Raw genomic sequence first — 27,858 nt, forward strand, 5'->3', positions numbered from 1 at the left:
CTAACAACTGTAGCATAAGACCGTCACAAACAGTATTATTCAGAGCACTCAAAAAATACCTTTTTTTTCAAGGGGGGTGTGTGGCAAAAGTGGACAAGGCACTATATAATTTTATAAAAATAAACTAGATTCAAAGGCTGATTAGGAAAAGAAAGCCCTAACTCATCACCAATATAGTATATACAATGAAAGAAACCTCCAAATGACTCAAAGAGGATGATAATGGCCCAATATTTGATTACTAAACATCCTGAATGAAGTTTATAGTAGTATAGTCCACAAAAAATTACACCATATTTTCCTTCACAAAAAATCCATATAGAAAAATGGCATCAAATTCCCATGTACGGGATAGATTATTACAAAAGAACATTAGATCACTTTATGTGTTAAAAATCAGCACCACACTTGCAAGAAATTCTTCATATTCTAGATATGGAGAGACTCTATGTTGAACAAATTATACATCTTACACGTCCAATGTTGGCCCAAAATACATTGCTCAAAATATAACTTTATTCAACATTCATTATTATGCAATTTGTATAGTATATTTGGGATCACTATTTAAAGAAGCAACAACACGATTGATTAGGACTACCTTTGGGACCTTGATAACCCACATTGAGAACTTAATGCTTTTGAATGAAGTGCTCCAACACTTGCAATTTTTTAACAGATACTCTAATTACTATTAGCAAAGATAGTGTACATTAGTTTCTACAATAAAAAATAACTCTAGAAAGTTATAGATAGTTATACATCCTAACCTTGATGAATCTAAATTGAAACCATTAGATCTTTAATTCACAAGAAGACCAGCAACAACATTACCCTTTCTAAAAGTATGAGAGATATGATAAATTTTTAAAAGAGTCCAAAAGCTTCCAAATGTTCATCTTGATATATCTAATTTTCCAATTTTAAATATTTCAAGTGTTAGTGATTCGATTAGAATCTCCTTCCACATGGATTTTTCTAATTTCCAATTTTTTGGCTAAAACTAGACCATAAACTAGAGCATAAGCCTCAGCTTGGTTATTTGTACCTAACGATAGAGATACACATTTAAAGGTTGTGATATAAATCCCATATGATTTCTTAAATATATAAACCACACCCAAATTTTCTTGGGTTACCCTTAGACGAACCATCAAAATTGAGTTTGATAAATCCAATACAAGGAGGAATCCATCTTATATGAGACCTATCTATTTGGGCATGCAATAGAGATGGAGCCATGAATGAAGGAAGATTAATGTATCATCATTTCTCAACTAATATGTTGTCACAATGAGTAAACTTGTAATTTTTGATCTTCTCCTTGACATGAGCATTAACCAATTCTAAATTGACTTTTCTAGGCATTTGAGAAATAATTCCTCTGTGGAACTCACATTCTTGAAGATTATTTTGTTTCACTCCCACCAAATTGACTAAACAATGAGTTTTGATGAGCATTTCCATATGCATCCAAAATATGATTTGGTAAATAGGGTAGGTCACCATTGAAATATCTCCCATAGTTAGTTTGATAGAGGCAACATTAAATACAATTTTAACATGATAAAACACCAGCTTGAGTAGAACCACTCACTGAAACCTATTCAATGTTTTCTTTAATCATCTCAACGCATTATCATGAATAGTCCACACAATCAAAGCTTCCACACTAATAACCCCACACTGAAATTATAGAGAATGGAATATATTATTTAATGTTAAAATAGTAACAAAGCAATTTCGTTAATCTCAGACCCCTTTTTTTTTCTGCAACAAAAATGGCATACTCCAATAGGCAAAATCACCATTACAATGAGGATGCAAGCTTAGACTAAGATGACCTTTGCGTTGGAGGAGCATCCCCTGCATTTAACCATCATACTTTGTGCCCAAAAACACCACTAAAAGGAAATGCATAGGTCCTATTCCACTTAGCCATGTAAATTATTCATGTTGTTCTTCATTCATAAGGTCTTCAAATGATGATACTAATGATCATGCGCTCTCTCATTATCACTAATCGACAAAAAATTTCTTCTATGACAACCATGGTAAGAAAATGCATGAGGGAAAGATGTGTGTTGAAGAGGAAGAGGAAGATGACATAGGTTTTTATAGAAGCCTAAGTGAGTATTATGATAAGAGTACTTGCATTTTCCTCTTGTTTCAAACGATAATGTGGGACTATGTGGTAGTTGGTTTTGTGGATACTCATTCTTTCATTTCCTTGTTTTACACAATAACATGGGCCCTTGTCTTTATTATGAAGAGCTTTTGTTGATATTTATTGGTATGAGTTTTCTAGGTCTAATTATGATTGTTTGTGGAATTCACTGTTATTTTTTAATTGTTCGTAATTCATAGTGGAGAGTTTTTGTTGATATTAAAGTTGTTTAGAGCTTGTTAGGTTAAGTTAAGATTGTGGATTTTGTTATTAATTTTTCAATATTTCATTGTTGTGGAGACATTTTGTTGATACTTGTTCGGTGGGATTTTCATGGTCAAGATTGTTTGCAGATTTCACTTTTGATTTTTCAGTTGCATGTATGCTGAATTTGTATTATCTCAGCAGATTTTATCCAACAAGTTCTAAACTTTTAAATATTTGAGAGAACCATGCTCACTAATAGTAATAAGTTTGTTAATGTTTCAATATTCTTTGGCAATGTATGTTAAATTATTTACTAATATGGTGAAATAAGGTGAGGGAAATAAAGGAAATGATGGATTGAAGTAAAAATTATTTTCTTATTGTTTTTAGAATCTAGTGTCTTTCTCTATGATAAGGTTGTAGTCTTTGGATCTTCGGCTTGGAATGTTGATATGATAACAATGATGTAATTTAGAGAATGTTTGTCGACACTTAAGTTTGGTTGTTAGTAAGATTTCTAATTTGTGTGCTTGTTTGGATTCTATTACTTCCACTCATATACCTAGAGAGTAGAATGGTGTAGTAGATTTTCTAGCTATGGGTTTCTCATCATATGCAAAATTGGAATATTGTAGATACCTCTAAGTTTGTCTCATCATTTTGACTACTTGACAGATTTTGATAGGGTTGTTTGATGTCCTTACTCTATATTTTTTCTTATTTGAATAAATTTTAACCCATCTTTTATTTCAATTAGATTATATTTTTATTAAATAGTCTTTAGAATTAAACATATGTTAAAAAGATGATTCCCACAAGTAATAGAAAAAACAATCTCAAACTCTCTCTTTACTTTGATCTCCACAAAACTAGGATTGGCTAGGTTTCATTTTGAATTCAAATAATTTATTTTACCCTTATGTGTGTGTGTGTGTGTGTGTGTGTGTGTGTGTAGTATAAATTGTTTTATAAATTGTTTTTGATCTTTTTGTGAAAATATGTATTCTATATGTTCCCCTTGATCTTTGTATTTACCCCATTATTTTTTATTGTTCATCCTTCTTTATAGAAAGTATGACATGTTTCAAGATTATAAATAAAATAACTAAGCTTTCTTATAGATTCAGCAATTTTTTTAGTTTTTATTTTCAAATATTGGAAATTTAATGGAAATGAATAAGTGTACTTATGAGTGAGGACCACATCCCAATAATCAATCTTTAAGGATCAAATCTTTGAACATATTGAATAAGCAAAGGCATAAGTCTGTAACCACAATAAGCTATGTGATGAACCTCAATAATTAGTAATTTTTAGCCACAATGAAGTATTTATATTACTTACAAGATAATTTCCTATCTAGAATATAATTACAATTTTTTGGTATCTCCTTAGTTTAGATCCAAAAATAAAAAATTTAAGACTTATAAAATGTATTTTAAAACTTTTTCTCTTAGATCAATGGATTACAATGGTCCTCCAAGCGTTATATCTATGGATGGACCATTCCAACAGAATTCTCAATCTAGACCATTGGATTACAATGGTCCTATAGTCATTACGCTTGGATAAATGGGTCGTTTATCATATTAGATTTCCATAATTTATTTATAATGTAATTTTTATTTCTAAATTTGATTGTGTGCGAGTTTTTTCCATCAACATTTCAAACCACACTCTGCAATCCTTCATCTGGATAAGATAGAAGGAAATTTAGAAAAATATAAATGTACTAAATTGACCGTTCTAACAAATTCTCAATCTAAGTCACAAAGTGTTTTCTTCTTATTATTATTCTACACTTGGTCACATAGAATCATGACAAGAAATGCATGAATTACAACTAATATGATTGTAAAGGAGAATATTTCATGAACCACAAGGTTCAAATAAATCAGGCGTGCAAACAAAAGTATTCAGCTATAGGAGCAATATCACCTTTAGTCCTTTTTCTATTTACAAATAAAAAGAAAAGGCTTTTTTTCTCACATAAAAGGTCGACTCCTTTTCATTGTTTGATTGTCTCTTGCATATGGATCATGCCAAAAGTCAACCCACACCCTTGATCATACATCCCTTAATCCTGATCTCCACCATCTGTAAACCTTTAAAAGAAAGAGCTCCCCCCTTCTCAAAGGATCCACACTCTTGATATTGATATGCTACATGTTTATCGATCAATCTTCTTGAGAGCTTGTGGAGAACTTCTATTTTCTTGTCTAATTCTCTCATACTGTTGTTTATTAACTTAGATTCATATAGTATAGCTTCTCTTTTGCAATAATCTAGATCGCTTAGTTTAACTAGCATGGATTTGTAACACTCTCATTTTCTTAATCTAGTTGTATTGTGCAACTCATTCTAGCTTACTTCATAGTTTCATTACATGATTTGAGATTTCTCTTGGACATTTTCATTCTTGCTCTTGTTTTAAGAACCTCCTATTGCCTGGTTTACTAGCAAGGGTTGTGTCTCAAAGGCTCAATTGAGAGCTATTTATTTCACAAAACACCCCTTTGCACTCCATGGATAGGGAGCTCTAAGCCACCATTCAAGTATTCTAATTCATGGGATCATTTGAATAGAAGGGTTTAGAGTAGTACACTTTTTGAGTGTACATTTTTTGCACCCACCGTGGGGTAGAACACTAGTTTTTCTCCTAATTTCAATCTTTTTCTTTCATTTTCTACATTATGTCTACTCTTTTTTATTTTACAGTTGCAAGTATCAAGTAATATTTTCTCAGTATCGTATGACATTTGTCAGCATTTTTGGGTGATACTTTTCTAGGATAAGTATTGCACACCCATACTTAACTATATCAAACCAGTAGAGTATGTTATATCACATAGCTATAGGAAAAGCTAATGCACTAGGAAAAATTATTGTATAGCTATACTAAAAAGTATCGTATGATACCCTTCAGACACAAAAAGTCACCCAGCCTAAAATTGCTTATTGTTTGGGTTGATCATTTTTCAGTTTCTTGTTGTCTATCTATTGAGTTTTTTAGGTCATTTACAATCTAACAGAGGTCTATTTGAATATTTTTATCTTATTTTGGGACTAACTCATGTTGGACTAATAGTTTTTCTTGTAGGTTTTTGCCCTAAATTCTTGAATACTTACATTAAAAGAATGCATGTCAAAGCTTCAAATGCAAAAAGGATACTAACAGTTGTTTGCAAGACTGCCTAAAAGCTTAAAAACCAAACATGTACTTCCATTTCCTTATTTTGTGTGTAACAAGTTTACTAGTTATTTCTCTTTCTTAGGCACATAAAACTTGTAATTGGGATCTCTTGGTGATAGGAAAGTATGGTGTTCACCCTTGTGGTGAATTAAAAATCTTGACCGACCTTTAGATTTCAAAAGCAAGAGGATAAATTGAACTTCTTAATTTGTTTGGGGGAAACAATTGGGATAAGAGAGTATGCTCTTCACCCTCGTGGTGAATCAAAAATCTTGACTCTCAAGAACTAGATCCAATATTTTTTAGTTTAGAATCCTTTAAATGGTCTACTCTTGAGCAATCAAGAGGAACGACCCAAGTGGGGACAAGAAAACCCGACTATTCCAACCCACTATAAACTCAAGGCTATCAAGGACACAAAACCTTGGTAGACTTAGTACTTGTCTTCACTTAGTGTGAGTACTTGTGGGATTGGTACCATAAGGAAAATGCTAGGCAAGAATGCTTAAGGTTCTCTTGTTGCCATGAGGTATGTTACTTTCTGCAAGACAAGGTGTTCTTTAATTAGGTGCAAGAGGAGTATTATGAACGAGAGCCCTTTTTAAAAACTCTAGGTTAGTAACTACCTTATTTTTCCACTCAACTTGTTGGTGCAAGAATCAATCCTAGTGGATTACCCAGATCACCCCAAGATTTTACACTCACCATCTATGTCCCCTTGGTTATGCTTATGGAACTTACATGACAAAGCCAATATCTCTTGTGGGAAACCGCTTGGTGTGAGGCGAAGGGACACTTAATGTGGGCTAAGTTGTTGAGTAATGAACCTTGACTCTTAGTAGATCTGCTTGGAAAGTGTTTACAGATGTGTTGGACCTATGTAAATGTTCTTGCAAATCAAACATATTGTTAACATGGATAGAAATCTATTGTGATATCACAAGTGTGTGTTGGTAAGGTCATTTTTTCCCTTGTTCAATTGTTTGAGATTTGAAAAATACCCCTACTATTTTCAAACCATGTTGTTTTCTAAAAATATTGAGGTCCTATACTATTCACACAACATTCTGGTCTGAAAAAATTTCAATTGACAACTTGAAACATAAGTTTTTTGGGTCAAAACTTCTCTTTTTTTACAATTCACTAGCACACTATCATAAAACTATTGGAGAAATATCATGCGATATTATTTTCTTGAAATTATATCACATGACTACTGTAAGTTCTATCATACGATATAGTTAACTATATCATCCTCTTTAAGGAAAAGTATCACCTAAGGAAAAAGTGTCTCCTAGTTACTGTCAACTCTATCATATGATACTTTATGTTGTCCTAATATCACCTAGTTTCCGTCACTTCCAAAATAGAGTCTAAACTACATCTGAGCTGATCCAAGGGTGTAATTTTTTCATCCTACCTAAATATGGTTACAAATCTTAGTGTTAGGTAATGTTTTAAGTTGAAAAGATGGGTTTAGTTTGCCAAATGTAAGTCTCAAAATATCACTAACAGTCACTTTCAAAGTTTGGTTACCATTCTATGATAGCTACTTGCTATCGAGCTTCTTTCTCACTCTCTTTGCTTGAGTCGTTAGCGTTGTAAATTCTTGAGCAATCTTAACAATCCATCTATTTTACCTTTGATCAGAAAATGTTCTTGGTTGTATGAACTTCAAATCTAAAATGTTTTACTCATCCTATTAAATAAAGACATACTCTTACATGTCAGTTACAACTAGGTTCTAGGTCAGTAAAGATAGTCCTCCTCATTTCACCTATGAACAATTGGAAACTCCACATAGAAGCCCTCATGGACAACCTTGTGTAGAGGATCCTATCTCTGATAAAACACAAGAAGCTAATATTTGGCATAATCCACTCTATAGCTTTGAGAACCTATTACATACACCCTTTGATACACCTAAGGGTGAAGATAACATCTTGATCACCATGCTTCTTAGGGAGAGGAAATTCCACTTAGATAATAGAGAAAATAACTATCATCAAGATGATACTTATGCTCATGATAATGCTCATAATGTTGAAAATAGGCATGGCTACCATAGAAACCCTTTTGACACAATTCCTTTTGATGGCAATAATGGAAACAAAATGCCTTTTAAGACTCCTAGAGTCAATGCAAGAGCATGCCCATCACCACCCAAACATTCACAATCATATCACGTAAGTAATGAAAAAATTACCAGTAAAGACCTCATGAGATTCCAACAAGACGAAGTCTCTCAAAGGATAATGCTCAAAGCCTTGGAACAAAATGGGTATCAATACTTTTAATACATTATAGTGAAGGGGTGGAAACTCCCTCAAGACTTTGATTTGCAAAGGATAATAAAAAAATGAGAACCCACTAAGGCTGAAATTTTGAGAGAGGAAATACAAGAACTTAGAAACCAACTTGCTCAATTACAAGTTTCTAAGGAAAAACCTAAAACCTCTTTTTTTGAATCAATATGTGCTCTTCCTTTTGATAGGAATCTTTACATGCTCCCATTTTATGGGGATATAGACATTCACAAATATGAAAAATATGATGAAAATGGTGACCCTCATGATCATGTGAGGCACTTCTATGCAACTAGCATGGATTTTATGCATGAAGACACTTACCTCATGAAGTTTTGTCCTAGGAGTTTGAGAGGTCAAGCCATGGAATGGTTTACGAAACTAGCACCTCCTCTCAAAACATTTGATGAAGTTGCACAACATTTCATCCAACAGTATCCCTATAACATTCAACATCTTGTTACTATGTTGGATTTGTGTATCAAACAAAAACAAGGAGATCCCTACATTCTAGATACCCTCAGCAAGCCTGTGAGACCAAGAAGATTGACATATTTTTCAATAAACTTGTACCAAAACTCTACTTTGACCTTAGAAAACAATTATTCACATCCTTCAATGCCATAGTTGAAAATGCATATTACATTGAAGATGTTACTATCAAAAAATGTGGAATTGTCTTGAATAAAGATAAAAATGGCAATAGAAATGACAATGACAAGAACAAGCCTTGGAATAAGAACAAATATGTTGTCAATGAAGGAGTAGTGGATTCTCCTATGACCAGGGAGTTTACCTTTAACCTTTACAATGCTCTTTATGCTACAAAACAACAAGAGACTTAAAAGTCTCAAAAATCTAACAAAATTAACAAATTTGCTAAGAAAAGATATGTTTATACACTGATGTTCGAACCTTATGAAGTGGTCTTGAAGACCTTTCTTGAAAAAAAAAACTTCTCACACTTCTAGACAACTCTTGGCCCTATGGCCCACCTGTCATACCTGACTGGTGGAAAGAGGATTATTTCTACAACTATCGTAGAAGCAAGGGCCATAACACTGAACATTGCTTTAAGCTCAAAGATGTCATCCAAGATCTCATCGATGTTGGCAAAGTTTTCATGGATGGCTTAGTCAAAAACTCTAATCATAGAGCCTTTAAATAACCATTACCAGAATATGAAAAAGGAGAATCATCAAAGGCTCACAAACATCAACTACACATACACTAATATTGACAACGTCATTAACATGATATAACCTATTGAATATCTTTGCATGATGGGGTCCAAAGTTTGACAAAGATCCCAATTATGATATAGATGATGAGAAACCTAAGGTTATCCTAAAAACACAAAATGCTCAACAACAACATAGGGACACTCAACCTAAGGTAGTTCTTAGAGTGGTGAAATCTTCCTCCTCCCATGGTGAGATGCTTAATGTTGTCACAAGGGGGAAATCATAATTTTTCCATAAAGTTGCAAATGATCCTAAAAATGCCTCATCATCTAAACAAGTAGTTTCCTCAGTCACCTCTAGCTATGACCTTGTCTATCAGCTAAAATGAACCATAACACAAATATCCATCTTTGAATTGTTAGAGCTATCTCCTTTACACAAGGATATTCTTGAAAAAGCTTTATGCTCTGCCAAAGACCCCACAGATATTGATGTAGAGCGGTTCCAATCTATGGTAAATCATATTTCTTCTCCTTATTACCTCACATTTTCTGAAGAAGATGATAGATCTCTCAGTTATCCTCATAATCTCACCCTCCACATAGAAGTCCAAATCTTCTATACTTGCATTCATCGAGTCATGATAGAAAATGTTGCAGGGTTAAACATTATCTCTTTCAATGTTATCCAACAACTAGGCATGTTTGAATTTTTCGTTGACCCTAGGTGAAAGATCACCATCTAAGCTTATGATGAGGTCAAAAGGCCTTCTAAAGGTCTCATTATACTACCAATCCACATTGGTATGGTTGAAAAAGATGTGCTTTTTGAATTCCTAGAAATCTTACTCACCTATAATGTGTTGCTAGGAAGACCTTGGATTCATGATATGCAAGATGTATCGTCTACATTTAACCAATGCATAAAGTTTCCTTTCAATGGTACCAAGATAATCATCCTTAGAGACAACACACTATCTATTGCCACCACATTAATTCCTCATAATCTCTCTTTTGATGAGATCAAATCATCTTTCATAGAGTGTGAACAAAAATTGAAAATGAAGAGCCTGGGTATGGGCAAGTACACTCTAGATTCTATTTCTTCCCTATCAGTTTCTCCTCAATCGTACAAGAAACCTTCTAAAAATTGAAGCACTCGGCATCTACTATGGCCATTTTTGGCAATTTTTTTCAGTCCTCAATTCCCATAGAAGCAGAAAAAGAAGACCAAGCCATCAAGGATTGCATATGTAGTGAAGAGGAAGATGTAGAGGAAGTCACGGTCACTACTCCTATCTCTCTTAAGAGCTATGGCAAAAAATACAAACTTCTAAAAAACATGGGATATTAGGGTCACAGATCCTTAACTAGTAACAAGAAAGCTCTCGTACGTAAAACCCTGAAGTCATACCGAGGGTCACAAAACTAGAGATACCATTGGCCTAGGCTTTGGTACAGAAGATGAAACACCCAAATTTGATAGAAGAGCTCTGATGTTCAGTGAATTAGAGGATGAGGATCCACTCTTTGTTTCTACTACTTTACAAAATGAGGATTTCGTGCCTCCCAATTCCCTACTTTGGGGAGAAGATCATATAATCGCCTCTAATGATGTTGAGGCTTCCACCTCTTGAAAAAACCAATCAGATGAATTTGATCATGAAGATCCAATCTGAGGAAGGACAAGAAAGAATATTGCTCACTTGATTGCTAGGAAGCAAAGTATAGATTCTGGTGAATATGAATGGGAAAGTCTTACTGATGCATCTTGTGAATTAGGTGTGGATGTCATACATGCCTATGCTACCCAACCAAATGTAGTTGAAGAGTCTAGTCTAGGGTCTAACAAGTTTGGTTCGCAAACTTCTTTTGTGGATCACATTGATCCCTCTAGGCCTATTCGTGATTTTTATTCTTTTGGAACTTTCACTATAAGATTGACATCTCATGTCACCAGAGATGACTCTTTTTGTATTAATAACCTTGAATTCTCTACATCCCTCTCATTAATCCACCTCAATCTCATAGATTGGTCTACTCAACATCAAAAACCTAAACTACTATCTTTCCATAATGACTATGAGATCACTTGCTACCTTGATGCTATCAAACTTGTGATATCTTCTACCATTGAACCCGAGGTCAACATGACAAAAGCAAATATCAAGTACCAGTCATAAAATCAAAAGAAAAAATAAGTATTCAAATGGTGAAAACCACTTAGTGGTGATGTTTGAACCACAAAAAATAAGTAAAAATAAAGACATGTCTAAGGGTGAAAACCTCTTCAAGGCACCCAAGGATGAGGTGCTTGGGAGTTTGCCAAGCTATTTTTAGAATATATATTTGGTTCTCGTCAAACCCACACTAACTATCAACTTGGGCATAAAAAAACCTCCCAAAATCATTCTTGTGGTTCAGTCTCTATCAATTGAAGAAAAGAAGAGCCTTGCTACATTCTTTCAGGAAAGGAAAATCAATTTTGCCCCGACTTACTCAAATATGCTTCGTCTTGACACTAATCTCCTTATTAATCATCTATTTGTTTCTCGTGGGGTCAAACATATTTTTAAAAAGTTGAGAAAAATGCATCCACATGTGGTTCTCTTGGTCAAAGAAGAACTAGAAAAAATCCTAAGGGAAAGTTTCATCAAAGCTATTGATTATGCAAAGTGGATTTCTAACATTGTACCTGTGTCTAAACATGACAAGTCCATTCGAGTGTGTACTAATTTCAGAGACTTAAACAAAGCATTCCCTAAGGATGACTATCTACTACCCAACATAAACATGATAGTGGACATGACCGCAGGTTATGAAATGCACTCTTTAATGGATGGCTTCTTTGGGTACAACCAAATCAAAATCACTATTGTGGATCAATAAAAAAAATAGACTTTACCTATGCATGTGCTTCATTTTGTTGTAATTTCATGCCCTTTGGGCTAAAGAATGCTGGAGCTACATATCGATGAGTAATGACCACTATCTTCCACAACATGATGCACAAAAATATGGAAGACTTTGTTGATGATGCATTGGCCAAATCTAAAAAAAGAGACACGCATCTTGACAACCTTTGTTTGATAGTGGACCACATGGAACAATTTCAGCTTAGGTTAAATTCAAAAAAGTGTATCTTTGGTGTCACATCCAGCAAATTGTTAGGATATATCATATCAGAAAAGGGCATTGAAGTTGATCTTGAAAAGTTGCAAGCCATCATGGAAATGCCTCCTCCTAGAAATATCAATCAATCAAGAAGTCTTTAGGGATGTCTACAATCAATTAGGAGGTTCATATCTTAGTTGACTGATAAGGCTCAATCTTTGAATAAGAACCTTCATAAAGGCTCTATTTGTATCTGGAATAAAGATTGTCAACAAATCTTACATTAGAACAAAGGGTGTTTGGCTAAACTTATAGTATCGATGCCACCCATACTAGGACAACCTTTGATATTATATATCAAAGGGGAGCATTGGTGGTTAGTCCAACACTTACATTGGTATGTTTTTTGTAGTTTATTTTGATGATATCTTGATTTATAGCAAAGGAAAAAAAGAACACATACAACACCTAAGAATCATCTTGAGTGTACTAAGGAAATAGAAACTCTACGAAAATTTGAAAAACTGTATATTCATGAAAACTAGTTGACCTTTTTAGGCTTTCTCATTTATAAAGCTAGTGTTTAGATGGATCCAGAAAAGGTCAAGGCAATCGTAGAATCCTAGTCCTTCCAACATAAGAGGGGTAAGAAGCTTTCATGGATTGAAAACTTTCTACTAAAATTTTATTCAAAATTTTAGTAGTATTGTAACACCCATAATTGATTGTACCAAAGTAAGGCAATTCACATGGACAACAAATGCTAAGGAAAGTTTCAAGTTCTTGAAGACAAAGGTAATTAGAGCTCATATATTGGCACTTCTAAATTTTGACAAGGTATTTGAAGTCGAGTGTGATGCTTCTCATGTTGGAATAGTTGTTGTTCTTAGCCAAGAAAGTAAGCGTGTAACTTTCTTTAGTGAAAAACTGAATGAAGTGAGAGGATTATTCTACCTATGATCTAGAATTCAATGCAATTGTTCAAGCTGTAACGCACTGGAGGAAATGTTTGGTCCCATAAGAGATTGTGTTATTTATTGATCATATTGTTCTAAAATATCTCTATACTCAAAAGAAGTTGAATAGTTGACATGCCAACTAGGTATTCTCTTTATAGGGATACACCTTTGATCTAAAACATAAGTCTGGAAAAAAAAACCAAGTTCTTGATGCCTTGAGGAGGTGTGCTACACTACTAACCACCATGGAAACTAAAATCACTGGTTTTGATGCTTTTAAAGCTTTTTATGAGATTGATGATGATTTTTGGGAAATTGTAGAATAACTAAATGCTTCAACATTGGTAAGTCAAACCATGTAAGAGGTGATTATTTTATGCAAGATTATTACCTCTTTAGAGGTAAACAACTATGTATACCAAGTAGATCTATGCAGGAAAATATTATCAGGGAATTTCACATTGGTGGACTAGTTGGACACTTTGGCAAGAAAATAACAATAAACTTAGTTGAAGATAAGTATTATTAGTCTAGTATAAACTGGGAAATCACTAAATATGTGGCAAGGTGTAAAGTCTGACAAGTTGCTAAAGGAAATTCACAAAATATAGGACTATACATGCCTTTACCAGTACCCACGAAAGCATGGACTAATTTAAGTATGGATTTTGTATTGGGTCTTCCACATACTCAACAAGTCAATGATTCTATTTTTGTAGTTGTTGATCAATTTTCAAAAATGGTTCATTTTATTGAATGTAAAAAGACTAATGATGTAACTAGGATAGAAAAACTATTCTTCTTAGAAGTTTTCTATTTACATGGTCTTCCGAAGATCATTACATGGGTAAGTGCACCAAGTTGTGGTGCCAAAAGGTGGGTATAAGTGGACACCTTTTTCCTGAAATCAGAAAATTCTGGACTTCAACAAGAATTTGAAGATAGTTATGCTCAAAATTTTAAGATATGACAAAAACAAAACTCGTAGTCCTTTGAATCCAGTCAAAAGTTACCCAACACTATGTAGTTTATCCCAGATTTTTTGGGTAATTTTATAATGTGTATTTTTTTTTAATGAATTTTTAAATTAGACGCATCCCAAAAACGTGAAATATCTGTGTGCTCCCCCTAGAAATGATTAAAAACTAATCTAAAATCAAAACTTCTTTTTTCCAAAGTGTGTAGAATGGAGTCTAGTTTCTAAAAAACTAAGTTGTTACAAAATTCGATGAATGAGCTAAAATCTACAGCCCAATTAGTACATGGTGGTTTTTGACAAAAAATGAACATACATTCAAAAGAAATTATAGATGAAAGACTTAAAATAGTTCAAATTAAAAATAAATTATATGGTTAGATAGCTAACACAGAGACCTATAATGTTATGTAACCTGATCTTATCGATACCCAACCGTGAGGAATCTTGAAGGGGAGCACACAAGAAAAATCAATCATTTTTTGTATGTTTGCTGGAAAACACATCTCAGACATTTTTATAAACTCCAAACCTTTGGGTTGGATCTCCAAGGCAAAACCAAGCCTTAGGCTTGGTTTTAATGCAAAGCTTTGAATAGCGTGTGCGCCCTATAGTGCACATGCCCTATTAAAATGCTATTGAATTCGAGGTAGTGCGCACGCGCTATAGTGCGCATGCACTATTAAGACCTAAATTGCAAACCAAAACCAAGAGAGAGCTGGGGGGTGGGGTGAGGGAATGGCTATTTGTGTGTGTGTGGGAGAGATAGAGAGAAATTAGGGGATGGGAGAGGGGAGAGAGGAAGTGAGAAAGAGTAGGGGTGGCAGAGAGAGTATAGGATAGGAGATAGAGGAAATGTGAGAGAGTGGGGGTGGCAAAGAGAGTACAAGATGCAAGAGACAGGAAGTGAGAGAGAGAGAGTAGAGGTGGAAAAGAGAGAGTATGGGATGGGGGAGAGAGATTGAAAGTAGGGGATGGGAGAGAGAGAAAGTGTGAGAGAGAGTACAAGTTGGGAGAGAGAGATTGAGAGTAGGGGATGGGGGAGAGAGAGAGTAGGTGGTGGGAGACGAAGTGGGAGAGGAAGAGCGAGAGAGAGGAGGATGGGAGTGCATGTGTGTGAAAGAGAGAGAGTAGGGAATGGGAGAGGGGGAAGATAGAGTAGCTTGAGAGAGAGTAGGGGATGGAAGAGAGAGTAGGGGATGGAAGAGAGAGTAGGCAATGGGAGAGGGAGTGGGAGAGGGAGAGAGAGAGGGGGGATGGAAATGTGTGTAAGAGAGAAAGAGAGAGAGTGTGAAAATGTGAGACAGGGTAGGGGGTAGCAGAGAGAGAGTAGAGAGGGAGAGTGAGAGAGAGAGAGAGAGAGAGAGAGAGAGAGAGAGAGAGAGTAGGGAGAGGGAGAGTGAGTGAGAGAAAAAGTAGAGGATGGGAGAGGAGAGAAGGGGGATGGGTGTGTGTGAAAGAGAGAGAGTAGGGAATGAGAGAGGGGAGAGAGAGATAGAGAGAGTAGGGGATGGGATAGAAAGAGAGTAGGAAATGGCAGAGGGAGTGGGAGAGGGAGAGAGAGGGTGGATGTAAGAGAAAGAGATTAGGCAATGGTAGAGGGAGTGGGAGAGGGAGAGAGAGGGGGGATGGAAGTGTGTGTAAGAGACAAAGTAGGGGATGGGAGAGAGTGTGAGAGAGAGTAGGGGTGGCAAAGAGAGAGAGTGAGAGTAGGGGATGAGAGAGAGAGAGAGATAGTAGGCGATGGGAGAGGGAGTGGGAGGGAGAGAGAGAGGGGGAATGGAAGTGTGTAAGAGAGATAGAGTTGGGGATGGGAGAGAGTAGGCAATGGGAGAGGGAGTGAGAGAGAGAGGGGGGGAATAGGAATGTGTATAAGAGAGATAGAGTAGGGGATGGGAGAGAGTGTGAGAGTTTGAGAGAGAGTAGGGGGTGGTAGAGAGAGCTTGTACAGGATGGGGGTGAGAGAGAGAGAGAGAGAGAGAGAGAGAGTATGAGAGAGAGTAGGGGATGGAAGAGAGAGAGTGAGAGTAGGGGATGGGAGAGAGAAAGTAAAGAGGGAAAGAGAGTACTTGAGAGAGAGAGAGATAGTAGGTGGTGCAAGAGGGAGTGGGAGAGGGAGAGAGAGGGGGGATGGGAGTGTGTGTGACAAATCTAGAGAGTAGGGGATGGGAGAGGAGAGAGAGAGGGGGGGATGGGAGTGCATGTCTATGAAAGAGAGAGAGTAGGGGATGGGAGAGGGGAGAGAGAGAGTAGGGGATGGGGGAGAGAAAGTAGGCAGTGGGAGAGGGAGTGGGAGAGGGAGAGAGAGAGGGGGGAATGGTAATGTGTGTAAGAGAGATAGAGTAGGGGATGGGAGAGAGTGTGAGAGTGTGAGAGAGAGTAGGTGGTGGCAGAGAGAGCTCATACGGGATGGGAGAGAGAGAGTGAGATTAGGGGATGGGAGTGTGAGAGAGATTAGGGGATGGGAGAGAGAGAGAGTGAGAGTAAGGGATGGTATGGGAGAGAGAGAGAGTGAGAGTAAGGGATGGGATGGGAGAAAGAGAGAGAGAGATCTAGTAGGCGGTAGGAGAGGGAGAGGGAGAGAGATAGGGGGGATGGGAGTGTGCATGACAGATGTAGAGAGTAGGGGATGGGAGAGAAGAGAGTGGGGGGATAAGAGTGTGTGTGTCTATGAAAGAGAGAGAGTAGGGGATGGGAGAGAGTGTGAGAGTGTGAGAGAGAGTAGGGGGTGGCAGAGAGAGAGTACGAGATGGGAGAGACAGAGTGAAAGGATGGGAGAGATAGAGTGAAAGGATGGGAGAGAGTGAGAGAGAGAGTAGGGGGCGACAGAGAGAGAGAGAGAGAGTAGGGGATGGGAGAGAGAGTGAAAGGATGGGAGAGAGTGTGAGAGAGAGTAGGGGATGGGAGAGAGTGTGAGAGAGAGTTGAGAATGGGAGAGAGAGAGAGTAAGAGTAGGGGATGGGAGAGAGAGAGTAGAGAGGGAGAGAGAGAATTTGAGAGAGATATATAGTAGGTGACCTGGGAGAGGGAGTGGGAGAGGAGGAGAGAGAGGGATGGGAGTGCGTGTGAAAAATCTAGAGAGTAGGGGATGGAAGAGAAGAGAGAGGGGGGGTGGGAGTGTATGTGTGTGTGTGTGTGTGTGTGTGTGTGTGTGTGTGAAAGAGAGAGAGTAGGGGATAGGAGAGAGTGTGAGAGTGTGAGAGAGAGTATGGGGTGGCAAAGAGAGAGTACGAGATGGGAGAGACAGAGTGAAAGGATAAGAAAGAGTGTGAGAGAGAGTAGGAGGTGACAGAGAGAGAGAGAGTACGAGATGAGAGAGACAGAGTGAAAGGATGAGAGAGAGTGTCAGAGAGAGTAGGGGATGGGAGAGAGTGTGAGAGAGAGTCAGAGATTGGAGAGAGAGAGAGAGTAAGAGTAGGGGATGGGAGAGAGAGAGAGAGTAGAGAGGGAGAGAGAGAACTTGAGAGAGAGAGAGATTGTAGGTGGTGGGAGAGGGAGTGGGAGAGGAGGAGAGAGAGGGATGGGAGTGCGTGTGAGCGATCTAGAGAGTAAGGGATGGGAGAGGGGAGAGAGAGAGGGGGATGGGAGTCTGTATCTGCAAAAGATAAAGTTTAGGGGATGGGAGAGGGGAGAGAGAGAGTATCCCAAGAGAGAGAGAGAGAGTAGCGGATGGGAGTGTGTGTAAGAGAGAGTAGGGGATGGGAGAGAGTGTGAGAAAGAGTAGGAGGTGGCAGAGAGAGAGAGAGAGTAAGAAGTGGGAGAGGGAGGATGGGAGTGTGTGTGAGAGATCTAAAGAGTAGGGGATGGGAGAGGAGAGAGGGTGAGAGAGATAGAGAGAGTAGGCAGTGGGAGAGGGAGAGCGAGAGAGAGTAAAGGATGGGAGAGGGGAGAGAGAGAGAGTGTAGGGGATGGGAGAGGGGAGAGAGAGTAGGAAGAGAGAGAGAGTAGGGAGGGTGGAGAGTGATGTGTTCTCATATAGCGCGTACGCACTATGTGAAATCACCTAAAAATGGTCAAAAAGCAACTTTGGGGCCCGATTCATTCATTCTCTGCTTTTGTTCTGTTCTGCACTCTGTTATCCCGACAGAAATTGCGGGTTTCAACACAGAAAACACTCTTTCAAGGTGGCAAACACTATTTCAAGCTAACAAACACTATTTCAAGGTGGCAAACACTTTTGGAAGCTAACAAACACCAAATTCAATCATTGGATACACGATTTGAAGACTTTTTGAATATTCCTTGCATAGAAAAGGTTAGTGCAATCTATTTTAAATATTGTTTGTTGATATATAGATACAAATTTGATTATAATTTGACATGTTGTTTAATATATAGTGAATTAATTGAAATTTGTATGTTTCAATGAGACTGTTACGCTCAAGAAGACAATTGAATTGTGAAGCTACACCATCTTCTAATGTTGGAGTCATATCGTCCACTACACCATCTTCCAATGTTGAAGTCATATCATCCTCTTATGTTGAAGAGACACCGATTTGTAGATCCGACGATATACACACTCCATCATGTCATGTTGAAGGCACAACATCAACACATCAAGTAGGTGATATTCCATCTTTTGCATCTTATTGCCAAGGCACATCATCTTCGGTTCAAGGTACGCAATACACTCAACCTTATGTTGATGTTCAAAATGTTGAGAGAATTGAAGAGATTATAACACCTTCTAGAATTCATTTTAGAAGACCAAAATATTTGATTGATATTGATAGTAACATTTTGAAATCAATGCCTGACAAGATTAGCAAGCGTACTTGTCAAAGAAAAGTTAATCGTATGTGGAGATTATTTTTTGATGAATTAAATATTACAGGTCAATGCCAATTATTTGTTGAAATGATGAGGAATTTAAAATTTAGGCCTATCATGAAGATTCTTGGGCTAAGAACGATGGATGATTCAAATGAAAAAAACATTGTAAAGAATCTAATGAATGCTTATGACAAAGCGGGTTCTAAATCATGCACCAAAGATAGTAATATCGCAATAGTAAGTACTTACATCAACAAATACTTACATCGACAATAGTAAGTAGCCAAATGAAGAAAGCTCGACTCATGAGAAAGACAAGCAAAACATTAAAAATTGGTAGAGGTACTCTAATAGCATCATGTATGCACCAATGGATGGGGAATCGTTTAGTACCCTCTCTAACAGTATTTTGCTCACCGGGTTTTCTAAATAATGCACATATACTACCTTTTGGTATTTCCTTTTTTTTAACATCTTCATATGACAATTTATTTGCATAAAATCTTTTTTGTTCATCCCTCTTAGCCCGCCAAATATCTAACTAACCACTAACTGAGGCTATCTGAGTGTTAATGGATTCAAGGGATGATGCCAATTGAGCCCTCATTGGATTGGTTTGTCCGGATTCTTTCAACCGAGCAATGATTCCTTCTAATTCAGTTTTGCCTCTCTCTATTTCATTTCTTAGATTTTCTTGTGTGCCTGGTGGAGGTCTTGCAATTGGTTCGGGTTGTGGAATTTGTTCTTCTTCTTGAGGAGGATTTTGGTTTTGGGGTTCTTGAGGGTTTTGATGTTCTTGTGGATTTTCTGGTTGATTATGAACACTTCCTGATAAAAAATCAATTGAAATTCAAATAAATAAACAAATCTAAATGAAATTTGTAAAAACCCTACAAAAGAATATAAAAAACTTACAAAACAATATGAAAAATATATAAAACAATGAAAAGTTAGGTTTATATCACTTACAGCGTCGTCGTGGGTGCGCTTGTGGTCTTGGATTTCGTCGATGAGGAGGCATTTTGGCAAATGGTGGTGCAAATGTTGAGTCTTCAACTCGCGTACGCGCTTCTCGCTATAGGAGTAGAAGAAAATGGTAATGAAAATGATGGGCTGCGGGTTTGCAGCCAATCATATATACTTTTTATTTTTTTTAAAGCACATACGTGCTATAGCGCATACGCGCTGTTTAAAATAGGAAAAAAAAATTTCCTTGTCACATTTTTGGCACCACAACTCGATGCATATGCCCACATCTAAGAGAGATACTAAGTTCTTGAGTCATTTTTGTAGGACTCTCTAGAGGAAATTGGGAACCAAGTTACATTTTAGTAGTGCCTATCATCCTCAAACAGATGGGCAAATAGAGGTAGTGAATTAGAGCTTGGGAAACTTATTATGATGTATTGTTCGTGAGAAGCTCATGCAATGACACTTGGCATTGCCAAAGGCAGAATTTTCCTACAATATTTATGTTAACATATCAATGAGAAAATCTCATTTTTAGATTTTCTATGGTAGGAACCCTCAAGATGTTCTTGATCTTTTGTCACTTCCATTGGGAGACATAAGTGATGATGGAGTAGCTTTTTTTTAACACCTTCACCAACTCCAACAAGATGTGAGACAAAAATTAAAAGAGGCTAATGCAAGCTACAAGATTGCTACAGATGCTAGTCAAAGACAACAAATATTTCTTGAAGGTGATTTTGTGTTGGTTTACTTGAGGCATGAATAGTTTCGTACAGGCACATACCATAAATTGAACTATAAAATTTTGGGCCTTGCAAACTCATCAAAAAAATCAATGATAATGCTTATGAGGTTAGCTTACTAGAACATATTGACATCTCTCTAGTATGTAATGTTTATGATTTATAATCATTCCATGAAGATGTTCGAGAGACATAGGATGAATAGGATGTGGATTGGAAACACCACCCTCCCAATAAGAAGAAGGAAAATATTACCGAAATTCTTGACAAGCAGGCTACTTCCACAAGGCATGGCCAGCATAATAGATACTTGATATAGTGGGATGGGTTACCAAAAGTAGAGACTACATGGTTATCTGAGTTGGGAGTGATGTAGTTAGATCCAAAAGAGTTACAACAATTCACAACCAGTCATTTGCAAGAGTTGTGTTTCTTTCATGAAGGGTAGAATGATGCATCAACTTCTAGGAGTCATAACTTTTGACTCGAACCTGGGTTTTCCCTCAATTTTTTATAGTGGCTTTGTTAGGAGGAGTTTGGTGGTTTGAAAATTTGGCTCAACTCCATTATGTCAAGAAAATTTAATGTTTGAGTCCCAGAAAATCCATTTAGACCCCCAAAACTATGTTTGTGTAATCTTTGTGTCTTTTTTAGAGTTTTTGTTTTGTAATAACTTCGAATTAGTATTCCCAAATTTGAATATTAGTTGGTAGGTCAAGTTGGTAGGTCTAGTTGTCATATTTTATAGAATGTCTAGTTTTATTTTCAGCTTTCTAGGAGTTAAGTTTAAAGGTTACCAAAAATGGTAAATTTTAAGATTTACAAAAATCTAGCAAAAAGGTAACTCTATATTTTTTTTGAACTGAGGGTGTTTTGGTTACTTAAGATACTGCAGAACAATGTAGAAAGGAGGATGGTCGATGTAAAATATGTGAGTTCCAAAAAAAATTTGTTAATTTTTACTTTTTTCCTTATGTTTTCTTTCTTTCAAATGTTATACCTTTAGTGGATACTTTGTGACTTTTGTCAAACTCTTTTCCCCCACTTCTCAAAAACTCTTTCCATTGCTTCTCAAGAACTCTTTTGGCCTCCTATGTGGATTCAATTGAAAATCATTACTATCAAACAACCACTACAAAAGGAAAAAAGAGGCAAAACTCCCAACACAAGAATCTATGAAGCCAAGGCCAGGTGCAGAGGCAAACTCAATGGCAAGTAGCTAGAAGAATGATAGGAAAAATTGTTGGAAGAATAAGAAGAGGAAGAAATAGTTGGGTATGGGAAACAAATAGAAATCTAATGAAGCTAAAGCAAAGTGTAAGCTTAGAGATGAGGCAAAATCGGAGGCAAGCAAGCAGTCGCCAATGGTTAAGGAAGAACTAAGCACTCCATTTTGACATATGTCCTAGAGGAGCATATCTTGTATTTCAAGTAGAATTTTAAGGTGAAATTTTTGTTGATGTGAATTCTTAATCACTTTACTTAATATTACAAAATTAAATGATATGTACATGTGAGAAAAGAGTTTCAAATAAAAAGTGTACAAAAATTAACTTCCTTCCAAATAATCTATGGGGAAAGTTCAGGTTAGGCTTTTCTTTTATGTATGATTTTCTTCAACAAATGATAGTTAAAAATTCTTATTAACAGGTATATCTTGTTCAAAATTGATTGTTCCAAAGAAAAAGGAATATCTTACTGAGAGCCTGAGCAAAAGAAGGAGATCAGAGAAGAGGAAGAGTGAAAAGGAGTCGTCTCTGAAAGATATTTATTTGAAGATTGTCACGGTAGAGACCATGGGAGAGCTAGAGCTCAAGACTGCATAGTTGGTCAAGATACAGTGCCTGGATTGGTGCTCCCAGTATTTTTTCTATCCCCTAGCTTTTGGTAGTTTTTGTCTACCTGTTCCTCTTGATGGTTGTTTTTTTTTTATGTCTACTTTCTTTCTCAACTCAAGGTTTTGACTTCTTCCTCCTAATCTGGGTATGTGTCTCATCCTAAAGACCATGTAATCTCTAAGAGAAATGTTCGCCTGAAACTCTGGTCCACTAGCCTCCCAATCCCTCCTAAACTAATCCTGTAACTCTGTAATATGTGGTTCATTAATCAGCTAAACTGGATCTCTCGGTGGGAAGGTGGATAGAAGAGGTCTCAAGCTGGCTGTTTGAGCTGGGCGTGCAACATCTCTAAAGTTATCAGCCTCATCCCCATTGTTGTCATGTCCATTATTACCATTAAAGTTGTCTCGGCCTCCATTATCATTGCCCCTATTATTTTTGTTTCCCTTGCTGGCATCACCTGGATTGATATCGATGCCCATCTATCTAGCCATTAGCTGCAACATCATATCCATTTGCCTATTCTGCTCCTATTGCATCATATCCATTCGCCTATTTTGCTCATGTTGCATCATATCCATTTGCCTATTCTGCTCCTGTTGCATCTGCTACCCCTCCTCTAATGTACCCAATAACCTGAACATTACATTTTCCTCGTCTGGACTAGTATTCCTATCATCTCAGTCACCCATACTACTGTCTTGTTCAAAGAATATATCCTCTGTGTCTATATGACTGAATTGTATGTCCCTCTACACAGATGAACTACCCTGTTCGTTCTGCAAGTCTTAACTCCTACTTTCTCTTGCTCTAGTATTGTGGAAATTATAAAGCCCTTGTTGCATGCTCAAACATAAATGCTTAAGACCTTCATAGGATGGCAAAATTTATAGCTCTGATACCATTATAATGAGCACTCCTAGAATGCCGAAAAATTGGACCAACTACCAAAATAGATTTTTTATGCAAACTGAAGATTGAACTGATGTTGAAATTATATTAATTCTCAAAATGATGAAATCAAGTACAAAGCAATGTATTCCAAAGGCCAAACCCCAAGGGAATGACGTCTAGAATGTTACAAGAGATGATGAATGTCCTCTATTGCAAACAAATTTATGTGATTCACACATCCAAGCTCTTATGAAATGTCATTCACAAAAATTCCATGCTCAACAATGAGACTCTCGCCCCCTATTTATCCTTTTCCTTCACCCTTCTAGAAGGAACTAAAACATTAATTGATTGCAAGTGCTAGAAGCTTCCCCCTTCCAATAATTAATGCACTCTCTAGAAACTCCTCCCTTGCAATACAAAAATTAATTGTGCCTCTAGAAAATTCAATTACTAGAGGCTTCCACCTTTCTAATAATTAATACACACTCTAGAAGCTTATCCCTTGTAATACAATAATTAATTCAATTTATTTAATAATAAGTCACATTTTAATATTTAATTTTAATTTGTTTAATAACTTTATAAGAAATTAATTTAATTTTCTCTTAGACTCCAGTTAGACTTTGGAGAACGTGAAGACTAAAAGATGGGGTCATTACAACTATATACACAAACTGGAACAAGTTCAAGAAAGGGAAAGATATAAAATTTATCATTCTTGTTAATTTGTTAGCCTCTAAAAATAAATCAAGAAATTCAATTTCAAATTAATCACGTTTACCTTTTAATTTCAATCAAACTACACAAACAACACTTGAAAAAAGAAATATACATAATACATTTGAAGTGTATAGACAAGCTCAGATTCATTTTCAGCTTTGAATTTTTGACTCAAATCATTGATAAACATTTCATGAATGTTTTCTTTTCTACAAATCTCCCTTTGCCCTATTCTTTTCAAAAGAATGGCCTATGTGATCTTTCACAAATGGGTGAGGGATCAACTATTTGATAAGTCATTCATGAATGTTTTCTTTTTATACAAATTTTCCCTTTGCCGTATTCTTTAAAAAGAAGGGCCAATGTCAAAAGAGCTCAATCTTGATCTCTGATAAATGGGTGCGTGAGGAGCTGAGAAGCAGTCCATCTCTTGCCAACATCTTTTTGCAGGCAGCATCCAATGAAGGTTTGAAACTTTGAAGAAGCAGTGGGATGCAAAGTGGGCACATCTTCCAAACAAATAGCACACAATAGTGTTAACCAATCAAGTGACTTCTCTTGTTCCGACTGTACAAATGGAAAATGACCCACGTAACATTCCATCGATGTTACTCCCAAACTCCATATATCACCTTTATAATAATCATCATCAGCATCATCACAACCAACTCCTTTTCGGTAGGTCTGAGGGTCAAGTCTCTCGGGGCTCATATAAGCATATGTTCCTGCAGTGGATGAATTGCACGCAATCTTTGAAACAATTACACTCATCCCAAAGTCTGCAATCTTGACATGAAATGGATTCAACTTGACCAACAAATTGGCAGGCTTTGTAGGATTCAAACAATAGCAACAACACAATAAAAAAAAAATGATAATATTCAAAACAAGGAAGGCTCTATTTTACTGCAAAGAAAAAAAACTGATATATTATTCCACCTACAAATTGCTGTTCAGCCAATACATTTATTCAAATAAAAATTGTTAAAAATAATCCCTAACACATAGATCAAAATATAGATCAGGAGTTCTGACAGTAGTTTTAGCATTATTCCATGCCTATGATTAAGGATGAGAGAAGAAGTAACTAAGACTAGACAAAAATGCATCTAAAAATATAATCTAATGCATGCCATATGTACATCATGCTTCTTGTTTAAACTACTCCTAAACTGAAGTATTCTAAAAATTATTTATAGAATGGTGGAAATGGAGCAGTAGAGCTGGAGTTTGAAGTGAAGATCTCAGCATCAATCTTCATACTCCCCCTTGACGCTGAGAGGACTCACAATCTGATCAAGACCCATCTGAATGTGAAACAATGCCATTGCATTCTTCTTCTCAGCTTCTTTCTTCAATGTCCTGTCATTAGGTTGGAGAGTATTCCAATCTGCAGGCTCTTCATATCCAGATTCAACGATCTCCCAAAAATCTTTCCCAATCAAAAAAGTCTTCATCTTGATTGACCAATATTGGTAATCGACTCCATCAAACTCTAGGATTTGCAAATTGTTTGCCATCCTGTTGTCTTCCAAACACCTTCAGCTCTGATACCAAATGTAGGATTTTTTGTAACTGCCTTTGTGAAGATGTCTGTAATTGGTATCAGAGCTGAAGGTGTTTGGAAGACAACAGCATGGAAATCAATTTGCAAATCCCAGAGTTTGATGGAGTTGATTACCAATATTGGTCAATCAAGATGAAGACTTTTTTGATTGGGAAGGATTTTTGGAGAGTATTCCAATCTGTAGGCTCTTCATATCCAGATTCGACGATCTCCCAAAAATCTTTCCCAATCAAAAAAGTCTTCATCTTGATTGACCAATATTGGTAATCAACTCCATCAAACTCTGGGATTTGCAAATTGTTTGCCATGCTGCTATCTTCAAAACACCTTCAGCTCTAATCACTGTAATCACTGTCATAGGAACAACTATAATCACTTTATTTTTTTGATTCTTATCATAGATAGTACAGTGCATGTTCTCAAATACCACTCTATAATTCTTCTCACATAGCTGCCCAACACTCAATAAATTATGCTTTAACTTGGGAGTATAATAAATATCTTGAACACTTTTCATACCTTCTTTTGTCTGAACATCCATGGCTCCTTTGGCCGCAACATCCACAGTATTGTTATTACCAAGGGTAATATTGGATCTGTAACTATCATCAAGCTTTGAAAATATTTCTCTGTTACCAGACATATGGTTAGAGCATCCAGAATCCAAATACCAAACATCATTCACATTACTTTCACCTTTCCCATAACACAAAAATAAATTACCCGAGGAAGGATCCTCATCTTGTTGGGCATAATTTGCACTATTATTACCAGATTTTAGTCTACACTCTCTCTCAAAATGTCCATATTTATTGCAATGATAGCATTGGATGTTCCTTTTATCAAATCTGCCTCTACCTCTTCCTCCTTGAGCACCTCCTCTTCCTCTAGATCCTCTTGAAAAATTCTGATTTTGGCCCCTTCCCGAGCCTTTGTTGTTGTTACTACTGCTGCTAGCACCATCGTTCTTTGAAATTTGCAATTGGGAAGCAAAAGCCTTCTCATTAACACTGATAGATGTGTCCCTTATTCTATCCTCATGTGATATAAGAGATCCAACCAATTCATCATACTCCATGGTAGCTAAATTTTTGCTTTCTTCTATGGAAATTACTACAATATTCCATCTTGGGGTTAGAGATCTCAATACCTTTTGTATTATTTTCTCTTGAGCAATAGATTCACCCAAAGTGGCCATTTTATGAGTCACATCTTTCACTCTCACACAGAAATCTCCCACACTCTCTGTCTCCTTCATCTACAAATTCTCATATTCTCTTTTCAAGGTTTGTAGCTTCACAACCTTGATCTGATCATTGCCATGGTAAGCATCTTTTAGAGTCTTCCAGGCCTCTTTTGCTGTCTGTGCATCAGCAATTTGAGGAAACAAGCTCTTATCAAGAGCCATCTGAATGTGAAACAATGCCATTGCATTCTTCTTCTCAGCTTCTTTCTTCAATGTCCCGTCATTAGGTTGGAGAGTATTCCAATCTGCAGGCTCTTCATATCCAGATTCAACGATCTCCCAAAAATCTTTCCCAATCAAAAAATTCTTCATCTTGATTGACCAATATTGGTAATCAACTCCATCAAACTCTGGGATTTGCAAATTGTTTGCCATGCTGCTGTTGTTTGAATCCTACAGGCTTGATGTCTCTGTGAACAATCTTTTCATTCTGTAGATATTTCAAACCCTCCAAAACATCTCTTCCAACTTTAGCCAAGAAAGACTCCATCATTCTTTTGTTGAGCTGCTTGTGGAAGCTTTGTACAGAGCCTCCGTCCATGTACTCCAGCAGATAGTTGATATTCCCACCTTCTTCAAATGCTCCATGGAATTCCACAATCCACGGAGAATGCATCTTCTTCATAATCTCCACCTCTCTCATTATCTTCTCATCTTCATTAGAATGAAGCCTGACTACTTTGAGAGCATAATAAGAGCTCGATTTTGGGCTAAGCACTTTGTACACACTGCCCTCACTTCCCTTTCCAAGACTTCCCTTCACCTCCAAATCACACAAACCTTTGATATTCTTCACTGGATTTGGCAAAGACAGGCAATTATTTCTTTCTGGATTACGTGAAATTGCGGCTGTCGGAATATTCAATCTCATCTTCTTTCTTATAATGCCATTGTTGTTGTTGTGATAAACTCTATTAATAATGCACTGCTTTCCCGGGAAAAGGATTGAATCGCTAGAGTCTGGTATGAGAGTAACCACACCCATTTCCACTCC

At 36.7% G+C, this 27,858-nt stretch overlaps 1 protein-coding gene across 1 annotated transcript; it reads right to left on the reverse strand.

Moving 5' to 3' along the window:
- On the reverse strand, window positions 1–27,849 carry LOC149567154 (mitogen-activated protein kinase kinase 9-like). Its single transcript, XM_089816611.1, has 4 exons — window positions 27,262–27,849; window positions 24,444–24,879; window positions 16,839–16,890; window positions 1–7 (listed from the first exon to the last, which is right to left on the reverse strand). Exons 1-4 carry the CDS (start codon window positions 27,847–27,849, stop codon window positions 1–3), a joined length of 1,083 nt encoding a protein of 360 aa, XP_089672737.1.
- Between the last annotated feature and the right edge of the window lie 9 nt (window positions 27,850–27,858).

The sequence above is a fragment of the Cupressus sempervirens genome, chromosome 3 (assembly GCF_028749045.1).
Source record: "Cupressus sempervirens isolate cs-2001-9-10 chromosome 3, ASM2874904v1, whole genome shotgun sequence".
NCBI classification, from domain to species: domain Eukaryota; kingdom Viridiplantae; phylum Streptophyta; class Pinopsida; order Cupressales; family Cupressaceae; genus Cupressus; species Cupressus sempervirens.

What these genes read in the sequence shown, in the direction of transcription:
- LOC149567154 (XM_089816611.1), bottom strand. Translation starts at nt 27,849, where the DNA reads ATGGGTGTGGTTACTCTCATACCAGACTCTAGCGATTCAATCCTTTTC. An exon ending in TTCACAGAGACATCAAGCCT is followed by an intron (nt 24,880 to 27,261) that starts GTAGGATTCAAA and finishes AATCCTACAAAG; the next exon opens with CCTGCCAATTTGTTGGTCAA. An exon ending in GCTCCTCACGCACCCATTTA is followed by an intron (nt 16,891 to 24,443) that starts TCAGAGATCAAG and finishes CCATCCTTTCAC; the next exon opens with TCTATCTCTCCCATCCTTTC.